Source organism: Rhododendron vialii, chromosome 2a, assembly GCF_030253575.1.
Source record: "Rhododendron vialii isolate Sample 1 chromosome 2a, ASM3025357v1".
In the NCBI taxonomy this organism is placed as follows: Eukaryota; Viridiplantae; Streptophyta; class Magnoliopsida; order Ericales; family Ericaceae; genus Rhododendron; species Rhododendron vialii.
The window spans coordinates 36190307-36212217 of NC_080558.1; the positions used below are offsets into that span (position 1 = coordinate 36190307).

Consider the following 21911-nt stretch of genomic DNA (forward strand, 5'->3'; position numbering starts at 1 on the left):
ACAGTAGCACCAAATACAAGCTCAGAACAGATCAATATTTGAAAGCTTTAGGTACTAGAGGAATTCAGGTAATAGAAGCCAAAAAACGAAACTCAGAAATGTTAGCCGGACTTGAATGGAAAGTCACTAACTTAGTTCCAAAAACACAGCTTAAACCAAATAATAATAGTTTTTATACTACGAGTTCAGGAGAAGTTAATCTCATATTCAGTGATTATACTTCTATAGGTAGACATTCAGATGTTAGCAGTTCTATTCAGTCAGAAATAGAAACAGAACACATCTATATGGCATACGAACAGCCTCAGTTTACTTTTGATCAGTTATTTAAATTTAGTGAATCAGACATAATCAGGTTAAGAGAACTCCTAGAACCAGTTTACAGACCAGATTTAGATTATTATGATTACCAGATTTTGGAAGGATATTATACTCAAAAACTCGAGTATGAACATCCAGAAATAGAAGATAGTTTTCAAAGACAATATTTAATAGAGAATAATATATTTGTCTTAGAAGAAGAATTTTTAGAATATGATACCAGCAGGAAAAACAATCTCTCAGTCGAAGATATGTTTTGCCACTCAGACCCTAGATCTAAATATTACCAACCACCAGTAGAAAACACAGAAAGTCATATGGTAGAAGTTAAAATGGAGACATATGACAATACTCCACCAGTACTCCCAAATCAAGTATACGAAATGGGAAACATTCCAATTAGCAGGTCTAGAATAGAGCCATCAGCTCAAGAACTAGAATTCAGAACCTATGGAAAAAGGTTACCAGTAGATAGAGATATAACCCTTATGGCACAAGCAGGCACGGGATTAATGCTAGATATTGCAGCATTTGATCCTCAGTTTCATAAAGCAGTAATAGATAGATGGGAACAAGCCTTAGTAAGAAAACTTTTAGAAATGACCAATTGGCACTCTTCAGCAGAGATGTGGTCATATTGCGAATCATTTTTAGGAGATACAGCAAAAGGAATTGTAGAAGCATATAAAAGGGATTTTGAAGTTCAATATGCGGCTTTAATAGCCCAAGGACCAAATGTCTACAATTTCACTAGTTTAGTTAAAACCCTAATTATAGGAGCAGATCCTAATAGAGGAAATACTACTTACCAGAATGTAGCTATAAGACAGTTAGAACAGCTTAAGTTGCATAAATGGAAATATATAGTCAATTTTTGCAATGACTTTATAGCCCTTGCATCCCAGACAGGCAGAGCACTAGATCCAGAGATTAGTGATAAATTCTTCAGAAAACTTCCAGGCCCATTAGGAGAAGAAATATGGGAAAAATGGAAAGTCACCAATGGAGATGAAAACCAACATTTAGGAATAGGTCCTAGAATTCAGTTTGTTTTTACAGTTTTAAGAGACAAGTGTACAACACTTGAAATACAGAAAGGCATAAAGAAAAACAGGTTAAACTTCTGTAGCCAAGTCATATATACCCCACAACAGTATGGATATGACCAAGAAAAAAGAAAGAAAAAGAAAAATAAACTTTATAAATATCAGAAGAAAGCTAGTAAATACCATAAGAAAATAGCACAGACAAGAAAATACAACTATAGATATCAAAAACATGGTTATTATCCTAGAAAGAAATACAGGAAAAGTCAATCCTATGAACAGGCATCCAGTAAAAGACAGTTTAAACCAAGGCCTAAGAAACATTTTAGGAAGAGGATTCAATCAACCCAGAATAGAAAATGTAAATGCTTTATATGCGACTCAGAAGATCATTTAGCCAATAAATGCCCTAATAAAGGGAAAAATCAGAAAAGTACGGAAAAAGCCAATCTTATGGCAGAATTAGGAGATTTTGATAATATAGAGTTTATAGAAATGAAACTAGAAGATAGTGACACTGAATCAATATATAGTTTGATCAGTGCAATCAGTACAGAACCAGAAGAGATAAATTTCTTAGAAGAAAGTGATAGTAGTAGTTCAGGTTCAGAAGATGAACTTCCCAGTTATCTACCAGAATATACTTTTATGATTAAAAGCAATACAGAATGCATACACCAATGGAAACATAATATAGGACAAGACAGTGAACCTTGCTCAGAATGCAATGGTTATCCTTTTAGATTATTTAGAAGCATCTGTGAACATTGTAAGAAAAATATTTGCAAATTTTGTCTCAAGAAAAATTATCAGATAGACAGAGATTTGATAGATTTAAGTGGTAGCATACAGCAACCAGTGTTAAACCAAAATTCTAAATTAGCACTCCAGGAAGCCAAGTTAGAAGCAGCTACAATTAGGTTAGATTTGGATAGAACCAAATTTCAGTTAGAAAAGCAAGTAGGAGAGCTAGAAAAGAAAATAGAAATTTTATCTATAGAATTAGAAACATATAGAATAGAAAATGGTAGATTAAGAAACCAGTTACATGAGAAAAACCAGCCCTTAAAATCAGTCGAGGTATTAGAAGACCACTGCAACATTGTCGAGTCGGTCAACAGAATAGGCGAAAACAGTCTTATAGAGATAAATTGTGAGATCTTATTACCAGCTAAAGGAAAGAATCCAGGTAAAATCATAGAAACCAAAGCTATGGTAGATACAGGAGCCAGCAAGAGTCACATTAGTCGTGATCTTATACCAATAGAATATTTTACCAAACCAGGATATATAGCTAGAGCAGATCTCATGAATAACACTAGCATCATTTATGATACATGTCTCATGAATAGCAGCATTAGGTTTACCAACAGACTTCAACAGCAGCATACCTACCCATTACCCATGGTATGGATAGGCGATATTAATCATAGCTATAAGTTTATCTTAGGATTAAACTTTATAGACAGTATGAATGGAAGCATCACTTTTAGCAAGCACTTTGTGACGTTTCATAAACGAAGTTTACAGGTAGAAACACTTCACGCCCAGAATACAGAATCAGAGTTGTCAGCTAAGCGTGGTGGAACCATAGATACAACTGAAAAAATAGCAGAAGTGTTAAGAGATGTGCCGTCTCCAGACACACAGTTAGATTCATACGAAGAAACCATAGATGACGTCGTCGAAACAGAATTAGAATGGTTAATGGAAGAACAGCTAGAGGAACAGTTAATCCAGATAGACCATGATATAATAGATTTTTGCCAGATAGAACATTCTTTGTCAGTTCTTGATCGCAAAAAGAAAAAAGGAACAGATAAAGATCTGTTAGATGAATTAATCAGATTAGCAGAAAAAACCCAGATATTAGGAGAAAATCCAATCAGACATTGGAATAAAACCAGGACCTTAGCACATTTAGAAATCATAAACCCAGAGTTTAAAATCAGTACTCAGAAAATAGTATATAGCCCTTTAGATATAAAGGAATTTGAAAAACAGATTAAAGAACTATTAGACCTTAAGGTAATAACAGAAAGTATAAGTCCCCACAGAAGTGCAGCCTTTATGGTAAGAAACCATGCAGAAATTAAACGAGATAAGGCAAGAATGGTTATAAACTATAAACGCCTCAATGACAATATTCAGTTAGACAGCTATGATATACCCAGTAAAGAACAGCTTATCAATAGTATTCAAGATGCAATTATTTTTAGTAAATTTGATTGTAAATCAGGATTTTGACAGATTATGTTAGATCAGTCCAGCAGACCATGGACAGCATTCACATGTCCTCAGGGATGTTATGAATGGATAGTCATGCCCTTTGGCTTAAAAACAGCCCCTAGCATTTTTCAAAGAAAAATGGATAGTATATTTAAAAATTACAATTCTTTCATTCTTGTTTATATTGATGATATTCTTGTTTTCAGTAAGACACAGGATGAACATTATAAGCATCTTAGAATTGTTTTTCAATTATTCTTAGATAATGGTTTAATCATTAGTAAAAAGAAAATGGAATTAAATAAAGAATATATAGAATATTTAGGAGTAAGAATAGGAAAAGGAAAGATCCAGTTACAACCGCACATTGCACAGAAGATATTAGAATTTCCTGATAAAATAGAAGATAAGAAAAAACTCCAGTCATTCTTAGGAACCTTGAATTATGCTAGACCTTACATAAAGGATCTTAGCAAAATCATAGGACCTTTATATAGTAAAACGACCCCAACCGGTCAAAAATACTTCAACCAGCAAGATATTAATCTTGTCAGAAAAATCAAAGAGATCTGTAGAAATCTACCAGAACTAGATTTACCATTAGAATCTGATTATATAGTAATAGAGGTAGATGCCAGTGAAAAGGGATGGGGAGCAATACTCCTCAGTAAATCTACTAAATACTCAGCAAAATCTACAGAAAAAATTTGTAGGTATTCTAGTGGAAAATATAAAGAAAAAGGAAATTTAGCCAGCATAGATTGTGAAATATTAGGAGTTATTAACGCCATTAATAGCTTCAAGTTATGGCTATTTAAACCTTTTACAGTCAGAACAGATTGTGAAGCAATTGTTAAATTTCATAAGCTTCTTAATGAGAAAAAGATTAGTACTCGTAGATGGCTTAACTTTGTAGATACAATAACAGGTAACGGATACACAGTAGAATTTGAACATATTAAAGGGAGAGAAAACACTTTAGCAGATTACTTATCCAGAGAAATAAAGACTAATATTTCTGATCTTTCAGATGGCGTCTTCCAGCAACATAATCAGTTCAACCAGAACAGATCAGAAGTTTTTAACATTCGGAAGTGTAACTCTCAGAGTTTTTCCTGAACAATCCAGATCTAAATTCAGGTACCTCATCCACAATATCAGTGAGGAACAGAAGTGTCTTTTAGATAATCTCTGGGACTCTCACAAAGATGTTCCTAGATTTTTAGGTTGTCTAAACGCTTTAAACATTTTCTTTAATCAACAAAATGGGTCGAACCCAACAAAAAGATTTTCATTTTATTGTGTAGCCATAGGCCGTGTTCCAGGAATTTATTCCTATTGGCCAGAAGTTTTAAAACAGATTGATGGAATCCCTTCCTCAACATGGAAAGGTTTTCATACTTTCTCTGAAGCAAATCAATGGGCAAATCGCACCATTGGAAATAATTTTTATATTTCAGAATCTTCCAGAAGGTTAAACACTCAAGCAGCCCTTGAGATTGCAGGTTTTGAAAATAACCAGGTCTTCAACCAACCACCTTCTAACCAGCCATTTGCTCAGCAAATAAGATTTTGTAGTCATTGCGAAACAATGACTAAAAATTTTAGACTTTTAAATAAGAAAAACCAAGATTTTGAGCAAACCAATCAACAGTTGATCAATAACCAGAGAAGGCTTGAAGAAGAAATAACAACTCTCAAAAAGAAGTTGTTGGAATCAGAGAAAGAGCTCAAAAAGATTAGAAGCCCTTTTACCCCACTGGTAAAAGTGAGAAAGCAGTCTTCCCCACTGGAAGATGAAGAAAAGAGTGAGTGGAGTAAGGAATATGATCCAATTGAGCTTTTACAGCCAAAAGCTTTTACCTTTCTTTCAAAATTCCCTCCAGATGTTATCAACCATATTCAGCATTTAGCCAGACAAGATAGAGCTCATTTTCAAGAATTCTTATTCTCAGAGTTAATCAAAATCAACCAGAATGAAGGATGCATTCCGGGTCTCACTATTTCTTGGAAAACCCTTTATTTACAAGAAAAAGATGTTGTCCCATGTCCAGAAATCAAACCAACCTGCATTCAAATACCTTTGGAAAGAATGACCTGTACTTGTCAACTCATTTACAGCATTCCCATGGCCAACATAGACATGAAGAATTTCAAACCCTTTTATCTTAATTTCAAGGATAAAATGGTAGAAATTACAGAAGCAACTCTTTTGGATTTCGGATATGTTCAACAAATCATATTCCATGACCCAGAAGATACTAACAGATTTGGAAGAAAGATTGCAGCTTGTGTTCTTAATTCCATGGCAGAACAGGGTACAGCAGTAGAAGCGGTTGTGGAATCAAAACTTCCAGAATGGACGTTTACAGGACAACTCATTCCTGCTTACCATAATATTCACATCAACACCAATCCAGCCAATACAATCCTCAGACGCATTTATCACTGCGACAATGACGCCCCATGGATTTGCGAAACAAATTCCATAAGAAAACAGATCAGACATGCTATTGCCTTCTCCATAGCAGAAGGATTCCATTATGACAGTCTATATGACTACGGAAAGGCACCATTAATATGTGAAGACCTATTTCAAAAAATTAGGTCCAATGATCACATTCCAGAACTAAAATTTCATTTTGAAACAGGACATGATAATTTAGTCAGATATTATTTGGAGCAGAAAGAACAGCAAAGAGCCATGTCAACAAGAGAAGTTTTATCCAGCCAGGAAAAGGATCATGATTATGATTTTGATGATGAGGCCGTCCAAAATCTCAATAATGCAATGGAAGGATAGAGATGAAGTGCCGACAGCATCACTATCATCAGTAAAAGAAATTCACCGAAAGTAGAAATCATCAACAGCTTTTACTGTTTCAACCACTATCTGACAGACAGTTTCAACCACTTCTTACTATTTCAACCACCTTTCACCAGCAGCAATAATGAAGAGTCTTCTTTTTCAAAAGAGAAAGTTGAAAGATGTGACGATGCGGGCCAGAGATCACGCGGCATCTACTATTCTCTTTAGAAAACCGGATCTCTTTTGTTAATAGGTTACCGGTCATTTTAACTTTAAGTTGGTCTATAAATAGAGTCGAGTTTTTCATTAGTAGACACGACTCTCCTAACACTTGAACGACTGCTATCTAAAGCATTTGTTGCAATTGTAATTGGTCGAGTCAATCTTCAGCAATTGAGTCTTTGTAATCAGCGGTCTGCAATAATATTGTAAGTTTTTCTTCAGTTCTCTATTGTTCTTTAGGGACTCCCGAAAGGGAACACCCCTATGATTATAAACAAAATGTATACTGTATGAACCATATGCTTGTATTACCCAAAGAATATTAATCCAGTTTTCATATCATGATACCTTAAAATTTTAAAATTTTAAAAGAGTAATGACTTCAGGCCTTTAAACCATAAAGCCTTCTTGAGTCTTGTACCCGTTTAGCCAAGGGTGGCGTTGAGGGAGTAGTATTCGGAGGTAGGTTAAGAAGGAAAATAAGAAATTTCTCTAAACAAAATTTTTTGACACATAAGAGAAAAATGATAATGAAAAGAAAGATTAGTCAATGGGTAATACGATATATGATTTTAACAGTATTCAGGTTGTTTTAAACAGTTCATCTGGATCATATGGTGGTAAGTACCGAGTAGGATTTACAAGTATTTGATCACAAACCCTTTGCATATATGAACAAGAAAGAACATATTTTAATTCATATTCATAGATTACAAGAAGAAATACATTTCCAGAAATTTTTAATAGGTACACTTTTAAAGACGCCCATATATATTCACAGACCTAGATATAGTACCACACTTACCAGATTTATAAAAAAGGAACAGGATAAGCTTAGAGAATTAGAAAACCAGTTAGCAGAAGCAAAACTCCAGTATCACAGAGCGAGACCATTCCAGAATTAGAACTAAAACATAATAGTTTTAAAAATTGAAGGTATAAAGTGTAATTAATTAGATTTGTCTCTACCAGAATCCCTACCAGTGTCTCTACTCATAGCAGAATTGTTTAAATGGGCGCCGTCCAAATTAAACCAATTACAGTATACACTGTTCCATTCCAAATCCAATAAACTAACCCAAAATTACAACCTCATTTTTATTTTGGTCGAACGGAATGGTAATTATACAACCTCATTACCACTAGTATTATTATTCAACCTTAAACACTCGTACACACACATTCGCATCTTTTGATGGGGCCCACACACCCAATGTGAATATAAATGAGTTTATGTAAATATTTTGTGCGAGTATTTGTAATTGTAGAATGATTGCACTTTTTAAACACTTGCATTTGTGTAGGTCCCACACGCTGCATTGCATTTTTGTGTGTGAGCGTTCTGGGGATCTGGAAATCCTGTATTGGCCGATCCAATCGTCCGTTTTGGCACGGGCAACTCGAATTTAATTTGAACTCCTATTGATTTGGATCGCCCATTACTCGAATTAAAAATCGAGCCGTTCGTTGCCGAAATAGACAGATGCAGCGGTCGCACTACAACCCTGTAGAATGGCCCGCCCTGCTGGACCGTTGGATCCAATATTTTTGAACACTAAAACACAAAAAGTAAAATGTGGTTATAAAAAATAAAGTGCAAAAATCAATTACCCTCTTAGAATTCAAGCTTCTCGATCAATGAAATTTTAGCTCCCTAGAATCTAAAAAATATCTTGATAAGAACTTTGAGAAGCACTGAGACTAGCTTTTTGGAAGTTAAAATTTCAAAATCACCTACTAAAACATTGCGTAGACACATGCGTACGTTGCATTAATTGGACAACTGGGTATCCACCCATGAAATAATTGACCCGGTGGGGCCACACCATGATTATTCCTGGTAAGTACTTATATAGTAATTAGTTACGTCATGAGTTTATATATTCCCACCTGCAGGGAATGTGATTCTATTGGTAATTGTTGAGATTATTTATTAATTAAGGCTTATAACTGAGTTGGGCTTATAGTGATTGTAAAATTATTTTCAATTAAATATAATTCGTATAAGTGTATTTTTCTACCACGAGGGACCTACATGTGATCACAACTTACGTGGGGGGGGGGAATTGTCATGATTACCCTCATCAAGAGAAACAAAATTACAAAAACGATGAGTGAAAGGAAGACAGTTTGGAATGTGTACAGTGTACTTGGCTTTGTTAATTTGGAAGCAAATGAAAAGGGAAGTTTCCAAATGATATGAATGGGATCGGACTGGGGCACGTATTTAATTTCTCGTACATGTGAAAGTCTTTACGCATGGTGAAAACCGTGTACCTTGTGTACAATAAAGAGAGGTGGCATGTGAGCGTCAAAACTTCGATTTGTCGGATATGGTAAAGAGTAAAAATTCTTTCCACCACACGTGGCAACCTTTGGTTTTCTACCACAGCCTGTTACGATTTTCACCAAATATTTTTTTGTTATAATCTGAACCGTTCATTTTGTAGAGCCCACATAATAATATATGCACGCCAAAAAATGAGTTTGGTCGGATATCAATAGGTATATTAAAAATTGAATTTCGGTTTAGGAAATGGATTGCCATAAACAATTTAACTTCAAAATCTATGACGCTCCATTCTGTAAACCAAAATTCAAGTTTTGATATACCTATTAATATCCAATCAAGCTCCTTTTTTTATGGGTATATTATTCTACGTGTTCTACAAGATGAATGGTTCAGATTGAAACAAAAAAATATTGTAGGGCCCACATACGGTGGTGGAAACCCCGTGGTTTCCACCTATGATGGATAGAATTTATACTCTATGGTAAAAAGCATTTGGATGAAATTTGGCAATGGGAAACACGATTATCACTAGATATTTCCCATGGTAAGGCATGGGCATCGTTCGATGCATGTAAACTAAGCTGGGACTCGGGGATTCTGCCTTGCTCAACACACCGCGGTCAGGTCCTGCTAAAACTGTGCCGTTCTGCACCCTTCTTGCTTTCCCCATGTTTGATCCTCTTATTTCAGACCAATGAAACAAAATGTGGTCTTCAAAGCTTGAGGGAATCAAAGCTAAAATTCAAGATAAAGCTTGTTATGAAAATAGAATGCCACTAAGATAAAGCTTGAGGTTTGATAAAGAAACGGTGCCTGGCTTTTATCGTTTTCCATTATTTATGTTTATTCCTATTTCAGAAATCTTTTTTTTAAAAAATAAATAGCTTATTTCACATTTTCAAGCTCAAAAATAATGTAAATGAAAAATAATTTTTTAATTTTTTTTTTTGCATCGTATAAAAGATCTCATCGAGATCTTTCAAATAAGATCCATATTGCATATTTTTAAATTTTAATAAATTCATAATTTTTGAGCTTGAAATTACCTTCTTAAAAAATAAGAACTTTTTTTTGGTTCTAGAATGGGGTAGTATTATATATATATATATATATATATATATATATATATATATATATTCAAATAAGGAGGTCTTTATTTTAGTTAAAATAAGGATCTCTCCATTCCTCTCATTTCCCATTCGAATTTCAATGATCCGAGCCACTCAATGTGTTCAGAACGTAATTTTAAGAGTACTCGTGAGGAATCAGCAAAAAAATGACCGGGAAGGGCTTCATCCGAGCAGTTTTTATTTGAACCGTTTGATAAAAAACAAACAAAAATTGCTTGGATGAAGCCTTTCCGGTCATTTTTTTTTGCTAATTTCTCGCGGGTACCCTTAAAATCATGTTCTGAACACATTGAGTGGCTTGGATCATCGAAATTCTATCGGGAAAGGGAGGTCCTTATTTTATTAAGTTAAGGTGGTTTTTAGGAGAAGAGTATATATATATATATATATATATATATATATATAGAGAGAGAGAGAGAGAGAGAGAGAGAGAGAGAGAGAGAGAGAGAGAGAGAGAGAGAGAGAGAGAGAGAGAGAGGTTTTTGCTTATCATTGCTTAGGAGAGATATTCCAGGGTTAGAGTTGCCATTTCACCAAAAGGACATATTTTATCTATTTACTAGGGTTTGTTCGTGTCTGAAAGCATGTTGCAACGTGAAATCTAATTAGTAGCAATTGTGCAATTAATATTGTTTGAGAGAGAGAGAGAGAGAGAGCCGTAGGATTTATGGAGCAAATCAATGATTAGAATTTATAGAGAGATAAAGATTTAAAAATCGTTCTCCATTATTATATAGATTTTTGCCTATCATTGCTTACGAGAGATATTCCAAGGTTAGGGTTGCCATTTCACCAAAAGGACATATTTTATCTATTTACTAGGATTTGTTCGTGTCTGAAGGCATGACGCAACGTGAGATTTAATTAGTAGCAATTGTGCAATTAATATTATTTGAGAGAGAGAGAGAGAACCGTAGGATTTATGGAGTAAATTAATGATTAGAATTTATAAAGAGATAAAATTTAAAAATCGTTCTCCATTTATGGTTTAGCGGCCGCGCCCCCCCTCCTCCCCCGCGGATTTTTATATATTACGAGTAAAACGTAGAGCAGTCAAAATACCAAAATTCGGGACAATAGAAAATTCTTGCAATATAGATCCTGTATCGGCTGTAGCCGAATATAGCTTTGGAATACTGTCGCTTTCACCTTTTATTTTCTTGAAATACTGTCATTTTCACCCGTTTTGGTAAGATTCTTAATTTTTTAGTAAGTATTTATTTTTTATTTTACTAGACAAATCATTCTCTCATAATATATTATTTTTAATTTAAAAAATAAATACTTAATAGAACACACCCTAAATCAAATCGTGTAAAATTAGTAAAGACCATAAAGAAATTACCCTTTCTGAAAAAATTCGTCAGCCATTTAGTTCGCCATATATCCAGATTAATTACAATCACAAAAATGCTAGAGGCACATCACCCCCAATCACACCTTAACCACACCCGCCTGCATGTGAGAGGGTGTGGTTGAGGTGTGGTTGGGGGTGATGTGAACAGACCGGATGAAAGATTTCAATAATTCTAACACGACGCCTATTCACACATCCATTCACACACTCATACTCACAACTCAACAAGGATGAGGCCCACATACACTGAATGTGTAGTGTGTACGGATTTCACTCTTGTTATGAATATGAGTGTGTAAATGTGTGTGGTTATAAAAGAACTCGAAAGATTTTCCTTTCCTGTGAATGTACCCTCACAGATATTTTGAAGCCTGCAAATTTAAAAAAAAAACAAAAACACAAAAATATATATTACTGTATGTTCCCTGCCTCAGTGATCACATTAAAATCTGAAAACATAACTGGAACCGCATGGCCTAATGAAGAAACCAGGTGGATATTCAATGGCTGAGAATAAAACACACACTCTCCTCTTTCTCCCCTCGGACCTCCTCACCCTATCCCTCCCTTTCTCTCACGTTATCCCTCCCTCTCTGTAAACACCGGCACCCCCCTCCACACCCACCCCCTTCGGCCGGCACCTCCCTTTCCCGGCGAGTTCCATTACCGGCGACACAACCCCCCCCCCCCCCCCCCCTTTTTGTTTAGACTTAAATTAACTGGACCCAAAATGCAATCTACAAATTTCCTACGCCATATTTTCCGTCGCCAACGTATAGCAGGGCATGGTCATAGATGTGGATTTTTTTATTTTTTATTTGTCATGGCTGAATCGATTCATACCAATTTCTTGCTTAAGATTTGTTTTAGGGATTGTGCTAACAAAATCCAGTTTTTTGGGCTGAGTAAGTCTACAGTTACCGATCGGGAAATCCCAATCGGAATCCCGATGCCCCGCCGGGCACACTCCGGCCACCGGACGGCCGATCCGATCCGTCCAATAATTCTAAAAAATTGAAGAATTATTGAAGAAAATTGAACTTGATTAAATTATATAATGGATACTGTAGACTTTAGACTTTCTGTTTTGGGGCGTCGGGATTCCGATCGGGATTTCCCGATCGGTAACTGTAGACTTTCTGTTTTGGGCTTGATTAAGTAAATCTAATGGATACATATTGATTAAATTATATAGATGTCTATAGTTAGACATATTTGTTTTTCGATACAACTACAAATTAAAGAAAAAATTGAAGAAAATTGAACTTGATGAGAGATGGGGAGGAGTACGAGAGAGAAAAAGAAGGGTGGAGAGAGACGTGAGTTTCTGGGTTTGCCGTAAAATGAATGAAAAATGGATCGGCGGAAATGAGGTCCTGGAAAAAACCCGTGGGGAAAAGGGGGAGGGAGGAGGGATAGGGTGCAGTGTGCAGAGGGGGGAGAAAATGTGTTTTAATCTAAGCCATTGAAATGAGTGGCTAAAATTGAGTGTCAAAATATGTCTGAGCACAACCGCCCCCTATATATATATATCAGTTGCAAACAAAAAAGTGGTATAATTGGGACCTTATGTAGCGAAGATAATATAAATAAGAGGAATGCTGTGGTGATCATCTTTGAGCACCATATACCACATGATGTGCTAGCTCCGCTACATGTCACCCGAAAAAAATGGTACTACAAAGATGGTTACCAAAGTATTGTTGTATAAATGACGAAAGAAGATCGATTCCGATCAGATCTTTATTGCTTTACTGAGTGAAGTACTTTCAAGGCTTATCCGTTAAAATTTCATTTGACATATCGGTCGCATAGGGAATCGTTAGAACAATGAAACTGGAAAATAAACATATATTCGTTAATTAGCACAGTTTACTTGGCTGAGAATATTACCCAAGCCCCGTGGCATTTCACTCCATGTGTGTATCATAAAGGCCTTTCAAAATGTTGAGGAAAACACAATACAAAGGAGAGGGAACTCGATCGTAATAAGATGGGATTAAAGTGAGAGAAATAAGGATTGATAAAATGATTCGAGGCAGAATGACTTTATTTGAGTGAACTTGCTTCAGACACAAGTTAGCCCTCAGATTAGCTTGAAATGTTTAAAAAAAAAAATTCTCCTTAATTTAATAAAAAATGTAAAAAAGAGAGGTATACTCGGCATAGGGCCGGCTGGTTGGAGTTCAAATGTGAGCATGGACACATCATCTCATTTTTTACGAGTTAAAAAAACCTTGAAGCTCGAAATCCAACACTTCCAGGGCCAAGTCTTGGTGCTTGGACATGGTTCTGGCCAAGAAAAACGAGCCGAACCAATCTACGAAAATGGCGATTTAGCTAGGGTATGCTCCTGCCAGAAGTCCACTTCTCTTCTCAAAGCGTGATAGTATCACATGAAGATCATGTTACACCATTCTAGTTTTTTGGCCATCTACAATTGCAACATACTTTCCCTAAGATTGAAATCAAGTGTTAGTTCTTGGATATCGAATAATGATCCTATATATAGAAGGTACGTACATACGTACGTACTTTCTTTGTTTTCTTACTTCTTTCCATTGGCTTACCCACCAAGATTTTGCAAAATAAAATCTAAAAAACGGAAGTAATAAATAGTTATCATGGAAGCCAAGCGGAGATCAAAGTGACGAAGTTACACCATATTAGCTGAAACCATGTACCAAGACAAAGGAAAAATAGTTATATTATTGTATTCTTATTTTCTTCTCAAACCAAACAAGGAGAAGGAAAGGGAATTTTTTAAGTTTCCCTTGTTTTCTCATTTCCCTTCCACAAGATACAAACAAATACTCAAACAAATCCTAAAGAAGAAAGCAAAAAAGAGAAAAGATTAGGATCCCGATCTTCTCCGATCCAAAAGTTTGGATTGGACGAGATAGTCCATATCGCGACCGTCCATTGGAATAATAATTTAGATTTGTTCAAAAACTCTTCTAAGGAAGAGGGACAGTTAACACCTTCCTCGAACAGTTTTTGAAAACTTAACCATTCATTGTAGCAATTGACGGTCCATGCATGGCGTGTCTCGTCCAGTCCAAATATTGGATTAGAGAGGCTTCGGATCCAAAGATTAAAACAAAAAGATATATTATGTAACATAGATACATAATATACAGTAATTTCAGTACTGATCATAAGTCCACAACACAGACTCAAAACTACTTTTGATTACCGTCTCCGCCTCCGCTATCTCACAGTCATCATCGCCACCGTCCATCCACGGCGGCGGAGGATACACCCACCCATCCACCAAGTCCACGTACACAACCTCCCTGTTCAACTCGGCTGAGTTACTCGTCACCAAACTCGGCAACTCAACGATCTCACACAGCTCATCAGAACTCGACATCTCCATCCCCCAAACCAACGACAACAATGCCGCCGCCGCCGACGAAGGCTGCTTCTTCAGCATCTTGGCCGAGTCGAGATTGCTCATCTTAGCCGCTATCGCCGCGGCGGCCTGGACGTCACGGGGCGAGAGCGAAGCCGGCTGGGGCAGGGTCCCGGCCAACTCGGGGAAGTTGAGGACGGCGCCGTCCCCCTTGAGGCTCATGGCGGCCGCGTCGTGCGCGCGGGCCGCCATCTCCGCCTTGGGAAACGTGCCGAGCCAAATGCGGGATTTCTTCCCCGGCTCGCGGATCTCGGACACCCACTTGCCCGAGGTTCGCATCCGGATCCCGCGGTAGACCGGGTGCTTGCTGCTGTCTCGGGTGATCCTCTTGGCCTTCTTGGCTCCTGGGTCTGGTTGAGTGAGCCCTGGCGAGGAGGGTGCAGCTGATGATGAAGAAGAGTCGTAGCTGCTTTCTAAATCTGAAACGTGAGGTTCATAACTCATACTACTCCTTAATTTCTAGTGCTGGACCGACCAAGTTTTTTTAATTTCTAATTCCTTAAGGGGAAATTTTCCTTTCCTTAATTTCTAACAAAGCCCCTGTGTTTTTATATATATATATAGGTAAAGTGGCTTGTGTAGGGTTTGTTTGAGAGGAGTGTATTGAGCAAAATTAAGGAAAAGGGATACCAACAGAGATTGGGGATTTCCTGCGGTGCGGCCGGCACTGCAGGGCGTATAGGGTGGCCAATCTGGCCGTCTATTTGGCACCGACGACTCGGATTTAATCCGAACTCCTATTGATCTGAGTTGTCTATTGATTGGATTAAAATTCGAGCTGTCCATTACTGAGATGGACAGCCCGAATGCGCCCTACAGGGCCTATAGGACACCCCGCCCTACAGGATATGAACAGAGCTAGAAATGAGCAAACAAATTTAGAGTAATTATTCAATACTTCCGAAGTATATGAACAATATACTCCCTCATCTGACATAACATATAAGTTCCACATGTGTCCTCCGTGTAGACCCCACATGTTATGTGAAAGGAGAGATTATATGGTTTATATGCCCAGGAAGTATTGAATAATTTTTGCAAATTTAAGACTTTACAACTGTGTTTTTTTTTTGGTTGCTATTATTGTATAAATCAGTAGAGTATTAGTATGTTAGTCAACAGAAGATTCAAAAGTTATCAATAGCCCTGAATCTCAAATTCGCCTTCCGTGAAATTCGAACCTCCACACCCAATATGAAAAGAATGTGAGACAACTAACCTCACTCTGGGAATGATTTCTCACCGTGCTATTCTTGTGAAGGGGTGTGTGTGGGAAGAGAATCTCAAATTGCGTGACAGTGCAAGTGTGTAACAAGAAGTAAGAAGAGGCTCCACTAGTTCCAGCCACAAACGATGAATTTCCAACCACTAGTAGTGGCCCACTACTGAAAGTTTTACTTAAATTTGGGCAAGAATTTCATTTCGTATTAAATAATTCTGTGGCAATGGACAAAAACCCCAAACCGCAAATTGAAAAAAATAACAACCCAATTGTTCATTATGAAGGATCAAAATATCTTTGTTCAGGGTACGTAAAATATCACTGACACTCCCTGAGGTGGGTAAATATCATTGACACCCGCTGAGGTTTTTACAGATTCCACCTCCAGGTTTGAAAATTGATTTTTCATCCCCTGAGGTTTGGTGATGCATTTCAATTATATTGGATTGTGTCTGACCCACCTCGGAATCCACACAAACGATCAGAGTCATATTAATTTGTTAAAACATGTTTTTAAGGGCCCTGCGAAATTAGAGACAGAGATTTAACGAATCAATCAAGCCTATATCGATATCCGGTTGAGCAGATTTTTATAAGGGCCCTTAAAATTTGTTTTTAACAAGAATGGCATATTTAGTGCTGGAATGTGCTATCCACGAGAGTTGAAGAAATAAGAAAAAGATACATTGCTTATCTCACTTAGTGCTTTTCTTGTTTCTTTATTTTGGACATAGCTAATGTAGAGAAAAATATGAAAGGAATTAGAAATAAAGACGAAGAATAAAGGACGAAGAATAAAAACTAGGAACAGGGGACTAGTAGTTAAATCTTAGGGTTTACCAACGTACCTTATATAGACTCATGTGACTTGCTCTCCAAATGGAACGTGCCTCACACACATGGTCACCACCTTCGACTGACGTCACAAGTGACGTATTGGATAAGGCTGTAACCATTCACGTGCTTGAGCTGTCATCACATGGGCCTGTGCCCATCTCGTGTGGTAACTGTTTCGGCTAATGTACCACTATGACGTATTGAATAAGATGGTTAATTCCACATGGGTGAGCTGGCACTAGTTGGTTAACCAACCCATCGTGTCTGAACCAACATGCCAAGCCAATTTAACACTTTGTAGAAGATGGTGCGGTGTCCCAAATGGCGGGGCACAGTGTTAACCGAACCGAGGTGTCTGAGCCCAAGACTTGGGTGACTGAGCGTTAGGAACATCGATTGGAGGTCGGGCTCACCATCTAAGCCGAACGACCTGCCGTGTCTAAACTTCTATATTTCGACCCACTACAAGCACCCATATTGTTTAACTTTTAAGAAATTAAATCGCATGAACAGTTAAGTCAATTTTATAACTAAAAAACAATAATTCAACAGATGGTGAAGAGGATTCTTGAGCTGCTTTCTTTGAGCCTAAATCACTTTTCACGAAGTGATAGCAAACAGAGACAATGAAGAACAGGATAGCGGAGCGGAATATTGGTTCGATTTGATGGTGGATTAAAGGGTTATGTGACTGTTTGAGAGTGGATGAAGGAATTGTGAGCAAAGGCAATGGCAGAGGGTTTCAATTGGTCAAATATAATGGGTGGGGTTTAGTGATTAGCGGGGTTAATGGTTGAGTGGGTTGGCTTTAGGTCGACGACGAGAGAAATCATCTTTTTACCCATACGAAGGTTGCTGAGGGTTTCACAAATTAAGATTTCATTCCTGGTGGATGTTGGTCCATGGGGGCAAGGGTTTAGATTTACACCAGTTTAGATGAAGAAGATGGAGGTGGGTAGGATGGCACTTGTGTAATTTTGGAGATAGATTAAGATGTTTTGTTTTAAAATTGTTGTCGTACTCATAATCACTCTCAAAATAGGTGAGTGAATCACACCTCCCGTTAAATTAGATGGGAAGTTTAACTGTGCATATTAGTTCACAAACCACAGAGTGTTATGTGGTGATATTCAAAGGGGGAAAGGTGTATCAGCACCCGGCTCAAATCCCGAGGGGTCAAACTGAAATTTGCCCATTAAATTAAGTTCAAGAAAACACAGCCGTAGTATTCTGTAGAGCCGCCGATGCCTGACCAGGACCCCTGTAGTGATTTATTTCACGTCGTACCTAGTGTAGTGTGACTTTTACTTTCGTCTTTTTCCTAAAACCAAACTCCTGTCCATCAACGTTGCAAATTAAGTCGAATGAATATTTACGATTTTTGTAAACGGGGATTTTTTAGAGCCACGAACTTTTTACTCCTTATCCATGCCACGCAAAAGTCTCTGACCCATCATTGTCTAACAGCCTAGTAGTACAACAATTTGGTGGGTGGCATGGGAGCGTCAAAATTTTGATGTCGGATATGGCAAGGCATTTGGATAAAATTTGCATGAGAAAACGACACTAGAAAAAAGAAGAAGAAGAAGAAGCAATAGAGACAAAAAATGTGTTACTGAGCTGCCACTTAAAACGTATAACTAAAAGTTTTTAGTAACAGTTTGTCACATATAGATGAAAATTGTTACTAAATACATTTAGCTATACATTTTTAGTAACAAGTCAGTGGCAAATTTTTTGTGAGTATTGCTCTTTTTTTTTGGTAGTGCGATTATCACTAGATATTTCTATGGTAAGGCATAGGCACTGTTCGATGCGATCTATAATTTGGGAGTAGGGGACCTTGCCGTGTTCAAAATACTCGCAGGCCTTCTTGTGCTAAAAATTGTGCCGTTTTGCACCCTACTATAGCCTTCCCGACCCAACTCCTTCCCCACTTATCCCCTTGTTTGGTTCTCTTATTTCACACTAATGAAACAAAATGTGGTCGTTCAAAGCCTGAGGCATTCAAAGCTGAAACTTAAGAGTAGCTCATTCGAAAGACCTATCGACTAATCAAAACATTTATGAAAATAGAATGACGCTAAAATTAAAGCTTGATGTTTTGAATAAGAAACGGTGCTTGGCTTTTAGCTAGGGGCGCTGTCCCCCGATCGATCCCGCCGAGCACCCCAGCCCCCTTCAACACCATATTTTTGCATCAATGATCAATCTCCAACTTGCAAAAGGCGAGACTGCAGTACTGCAGTGTTGGCCGTTTTTTCAAACAAAGATCGTCACCGTTAGTTTTTTTTGAAAAGATCGTCACCATTAGTTAGGATTCACGTGTTTATTGTATTGTATTTCATTATTTATGTTTTTCAGCGTTTCCCTCATGTTTGCTGGCCTACCATATTATATTTATTACTATTATAGAGAGGAAGAGGGAGAAAGAGACAGGTTTTTTAATTGTTTATTACTTCTAAAGGTCAGCTTAATTATCATTACTTTATGAGAGTAATTCCGGGGCAGGGCTGCCTCATATTCACCAAAAGGACATATTTTACGTAGTATTTATTTATGGTTTAACCGCCCGCCACATATTTTATATATTTATTTATAAGATCCACATTCAGAGGTGTTTTTGGTAGTGAAAAATTTGTATATTTTTATTTGTGGTTGAGAAGTTGTTAGATATTTCCGGTAATGAATAAATTGTTTAAAAAAGTCAAATTATTTTCAGTAGTGAATAAATTGTTAATGAGTTTGTGAGTAGGATTACTATTGCAAAGACAGTTTTTGTTGACAATTTTTTTGTTAGTGAAAACAAGATGGTAAAATACTAACAAATTTTTGTCAATGAAAACGAAATGGTAAAATATGTTAAGTTTTTAATATTTTTGGTTAGTGAAAACAGGGCCTTAGTTAATGATTTTCTCCTAGTAATTACTTCTACATATTACTGTACTTTTTATTTTCTTACACCAAATTAAAGTGCTCAATTCTTTAATTTGGTGTAAGAAAATTTTAAAAATAATATATAGAAATATATTTTTTAGAGTTTAAAAATGCACGAAAAATCGTATGGAACATTTAAAATGTGACGGTAGGAGTAATAGTTATCATGGAAGCCAAGGGGACAAAGTGAGGGTTTTGGTTTTGACTGGTTATACCTGTTAGCTGAAACCACATACAGAGAGCGAACATTAATTTAACATTCTGTTTGTACTCTGTGGAGCGGAATAGAGAAGTACTCCGTGAATATTGCTTAGGCCCCGTTCCAATCTTAAAAAATAAGCAGTTTATTTTATATTTTTAAATTAAAAAATAATGTAAAAGAAAAATAATTTTTAAATTTTTTTTACATCGTATAAAAGATCTCATTCAAACAAGATCCATATTGCATATTTTTAAATTTCAATAAATCTATAATTTTTGAGCTTGAAATTATTTTTTTTAAAAATAAGAACTTAAAATCCGTTCTGAAACGGGGCTTTAGAGGAAGTGCATGGAAAATAGAAGGAAAAATTTTATTATGCAAAAAAATATTATACTCTTATTTTCTTCTCAAACCAAACAAGGATAGGAGAAGGAAATTTCTTAAGTTTCCCTTCTTTTCATTTCCCTTATAAATAAGGATCCAAGCCAATCCAAAAGAAGAAAGATAATAGAGAAGATAATTTAACCAAAAAAAGGGTTATATAAAACCACTGATACTTTGGTGACGGCATTTGGGTATACACCGTAATTTCAGTACTGATCATAAGTCCACAACACAGACTCGAAGCTACTTTGGATTACCGTCTCCGCCACCGCAGTCTCACAGTCATCATCGCCGCCGTCCATCCACGGCGGCGGAGGATACTCCCACCCGTCCACCAAGTCCACGCACACAACCTCCCTGTTCAAGTTGTCCGAGTAGCTCGTCACCAAATTCGGCAACTCAACGATCTCACACAGCTCATCAGAACTCGACATCTCCGTCCCCCAAACCAACGACAACAATGCCGACGAAGGCTGCTCCGTTGGCGACGGCGCGTTGAGATCTCTCATCGCAGCCGCTTTCGCCGCCGCCGCCTGGATGTCGCGGGGCGAGAGCGAAGCCGGGCGGGGCAGGGCCCCGGCCAGCCCGGGGAAGTTGAGGACCGCGTCGTCCCCCTTGAGGCTCATGGAGGCCGCGTCGTGCGCGCGGGCCGCCATCTCCGCCTCGGGGAACGTGCCGAGCCAGATGCGGGACTTCTTCCCCGGCTCGCGGATCTCGGACACCCATTTCCCGCAGGTCCGCTTCCGGATCCCGTGGTAGACCGGGTGCTTGCTGCCGTCCCGGGCGATCCTCTTGGTCACCTTCTTGGGTCCCGGGCCCGGCTTCTCGGGACGGGCGGCGAATGGTACTTCTCGGTTTGGGTACGGTCGAGCACTACTAAGCCCGGGCGAGGGTGCAACCGATGAAGAAGAAGAAGAGTACTCGTAGCTGCTTTCTAGTAGTAATTCTGAAATGTGAGGTTCATAACTCATAGTAGTAGCAGTAGAGTACTTTATTCAATTAATTTCTAGTGCTGGGCCGACCAAGTTTGTAGCAGCAGCAGTAGTAGTAGTTTGTTTTTTTCTTTCTTTCCGTATAACAAAACCCGTGTGTTTGTATATATATATAGGTAGAGAGAAAGGCCCGTGAGCCCAAGTAGGGTTGCCTGTTTGAGAGGGGTGTGTTGAGCAAATTAAGGAAGGGAGAAAGGGATAGGGAGCAGCGGGCGTCGAGAGGTACACGTACTTTACGTAGGTAACTCTCGAGAGCTAGAAATGATCAAACAGGTTGAGTGAAGTGGGAGTGCAAACTGTCTAACACCCAGGTAGTAAGAGAGACCCCAGTAGTGGTCCTAGACTCCTAGCTAGACTTGGGCAAAATCATCGTTTCGTATGAAATAATTCAGGGGCAATAATATTAGAAGTGATCGATTATAATGGTATATATTTGAATTAAAAACCTGCGTTTAAGAGCATTTGAAGGATCGAAATATCTTTGTTTATTCAAAAAGTGAATTTGGAAAATGTTA

At 37.6% G+C, this 21911-nt stretch overlaps 2 protein-coding genes across 2 annotated transcripts; both read right to left on the bottom strand.

The window, feature by feature from the left end:
* Positions 1 to 14098: 14098 nt before the first annotated feature.
* Positions 14099 to 15397, bottom strand: LOC131316511 (ethylene-responsive transcription factor TINY-like). The gene has a single exon (XM_058345908.1). It carries the CDS (start codon positions 15264 to 15266, stop codon positions 14553 to 14555), a length of 714 nt encoding a protein of 237 aa, XP_058201891.1. The 5' UTR covers positions 15267 to 15397; the 3' UTR covers positions 14099 to 14552.
* Positions 15398 to 20388: 4991 nt separating this feature from the next.
* Positions 20389 to 21468, bottom strand: LOC131315955 (ethylene-responsive transcription factor TINY-like). Its single transcript, XM_058345208.1, has one exon. The coding sequence runs from the start codon at positions 21373 to 21375 to the stop codon at positions 20611 to 20613; it is 765 nt and encodes a 254-aa protein (XP_058201191.1). The 5' UTR covers positions 21376 to 21468; the 3' UTR covers positions 20389 to 20610.
* Between the last annotated feature and the right edge of the window lie 443 nt (positions 21469 to 21911).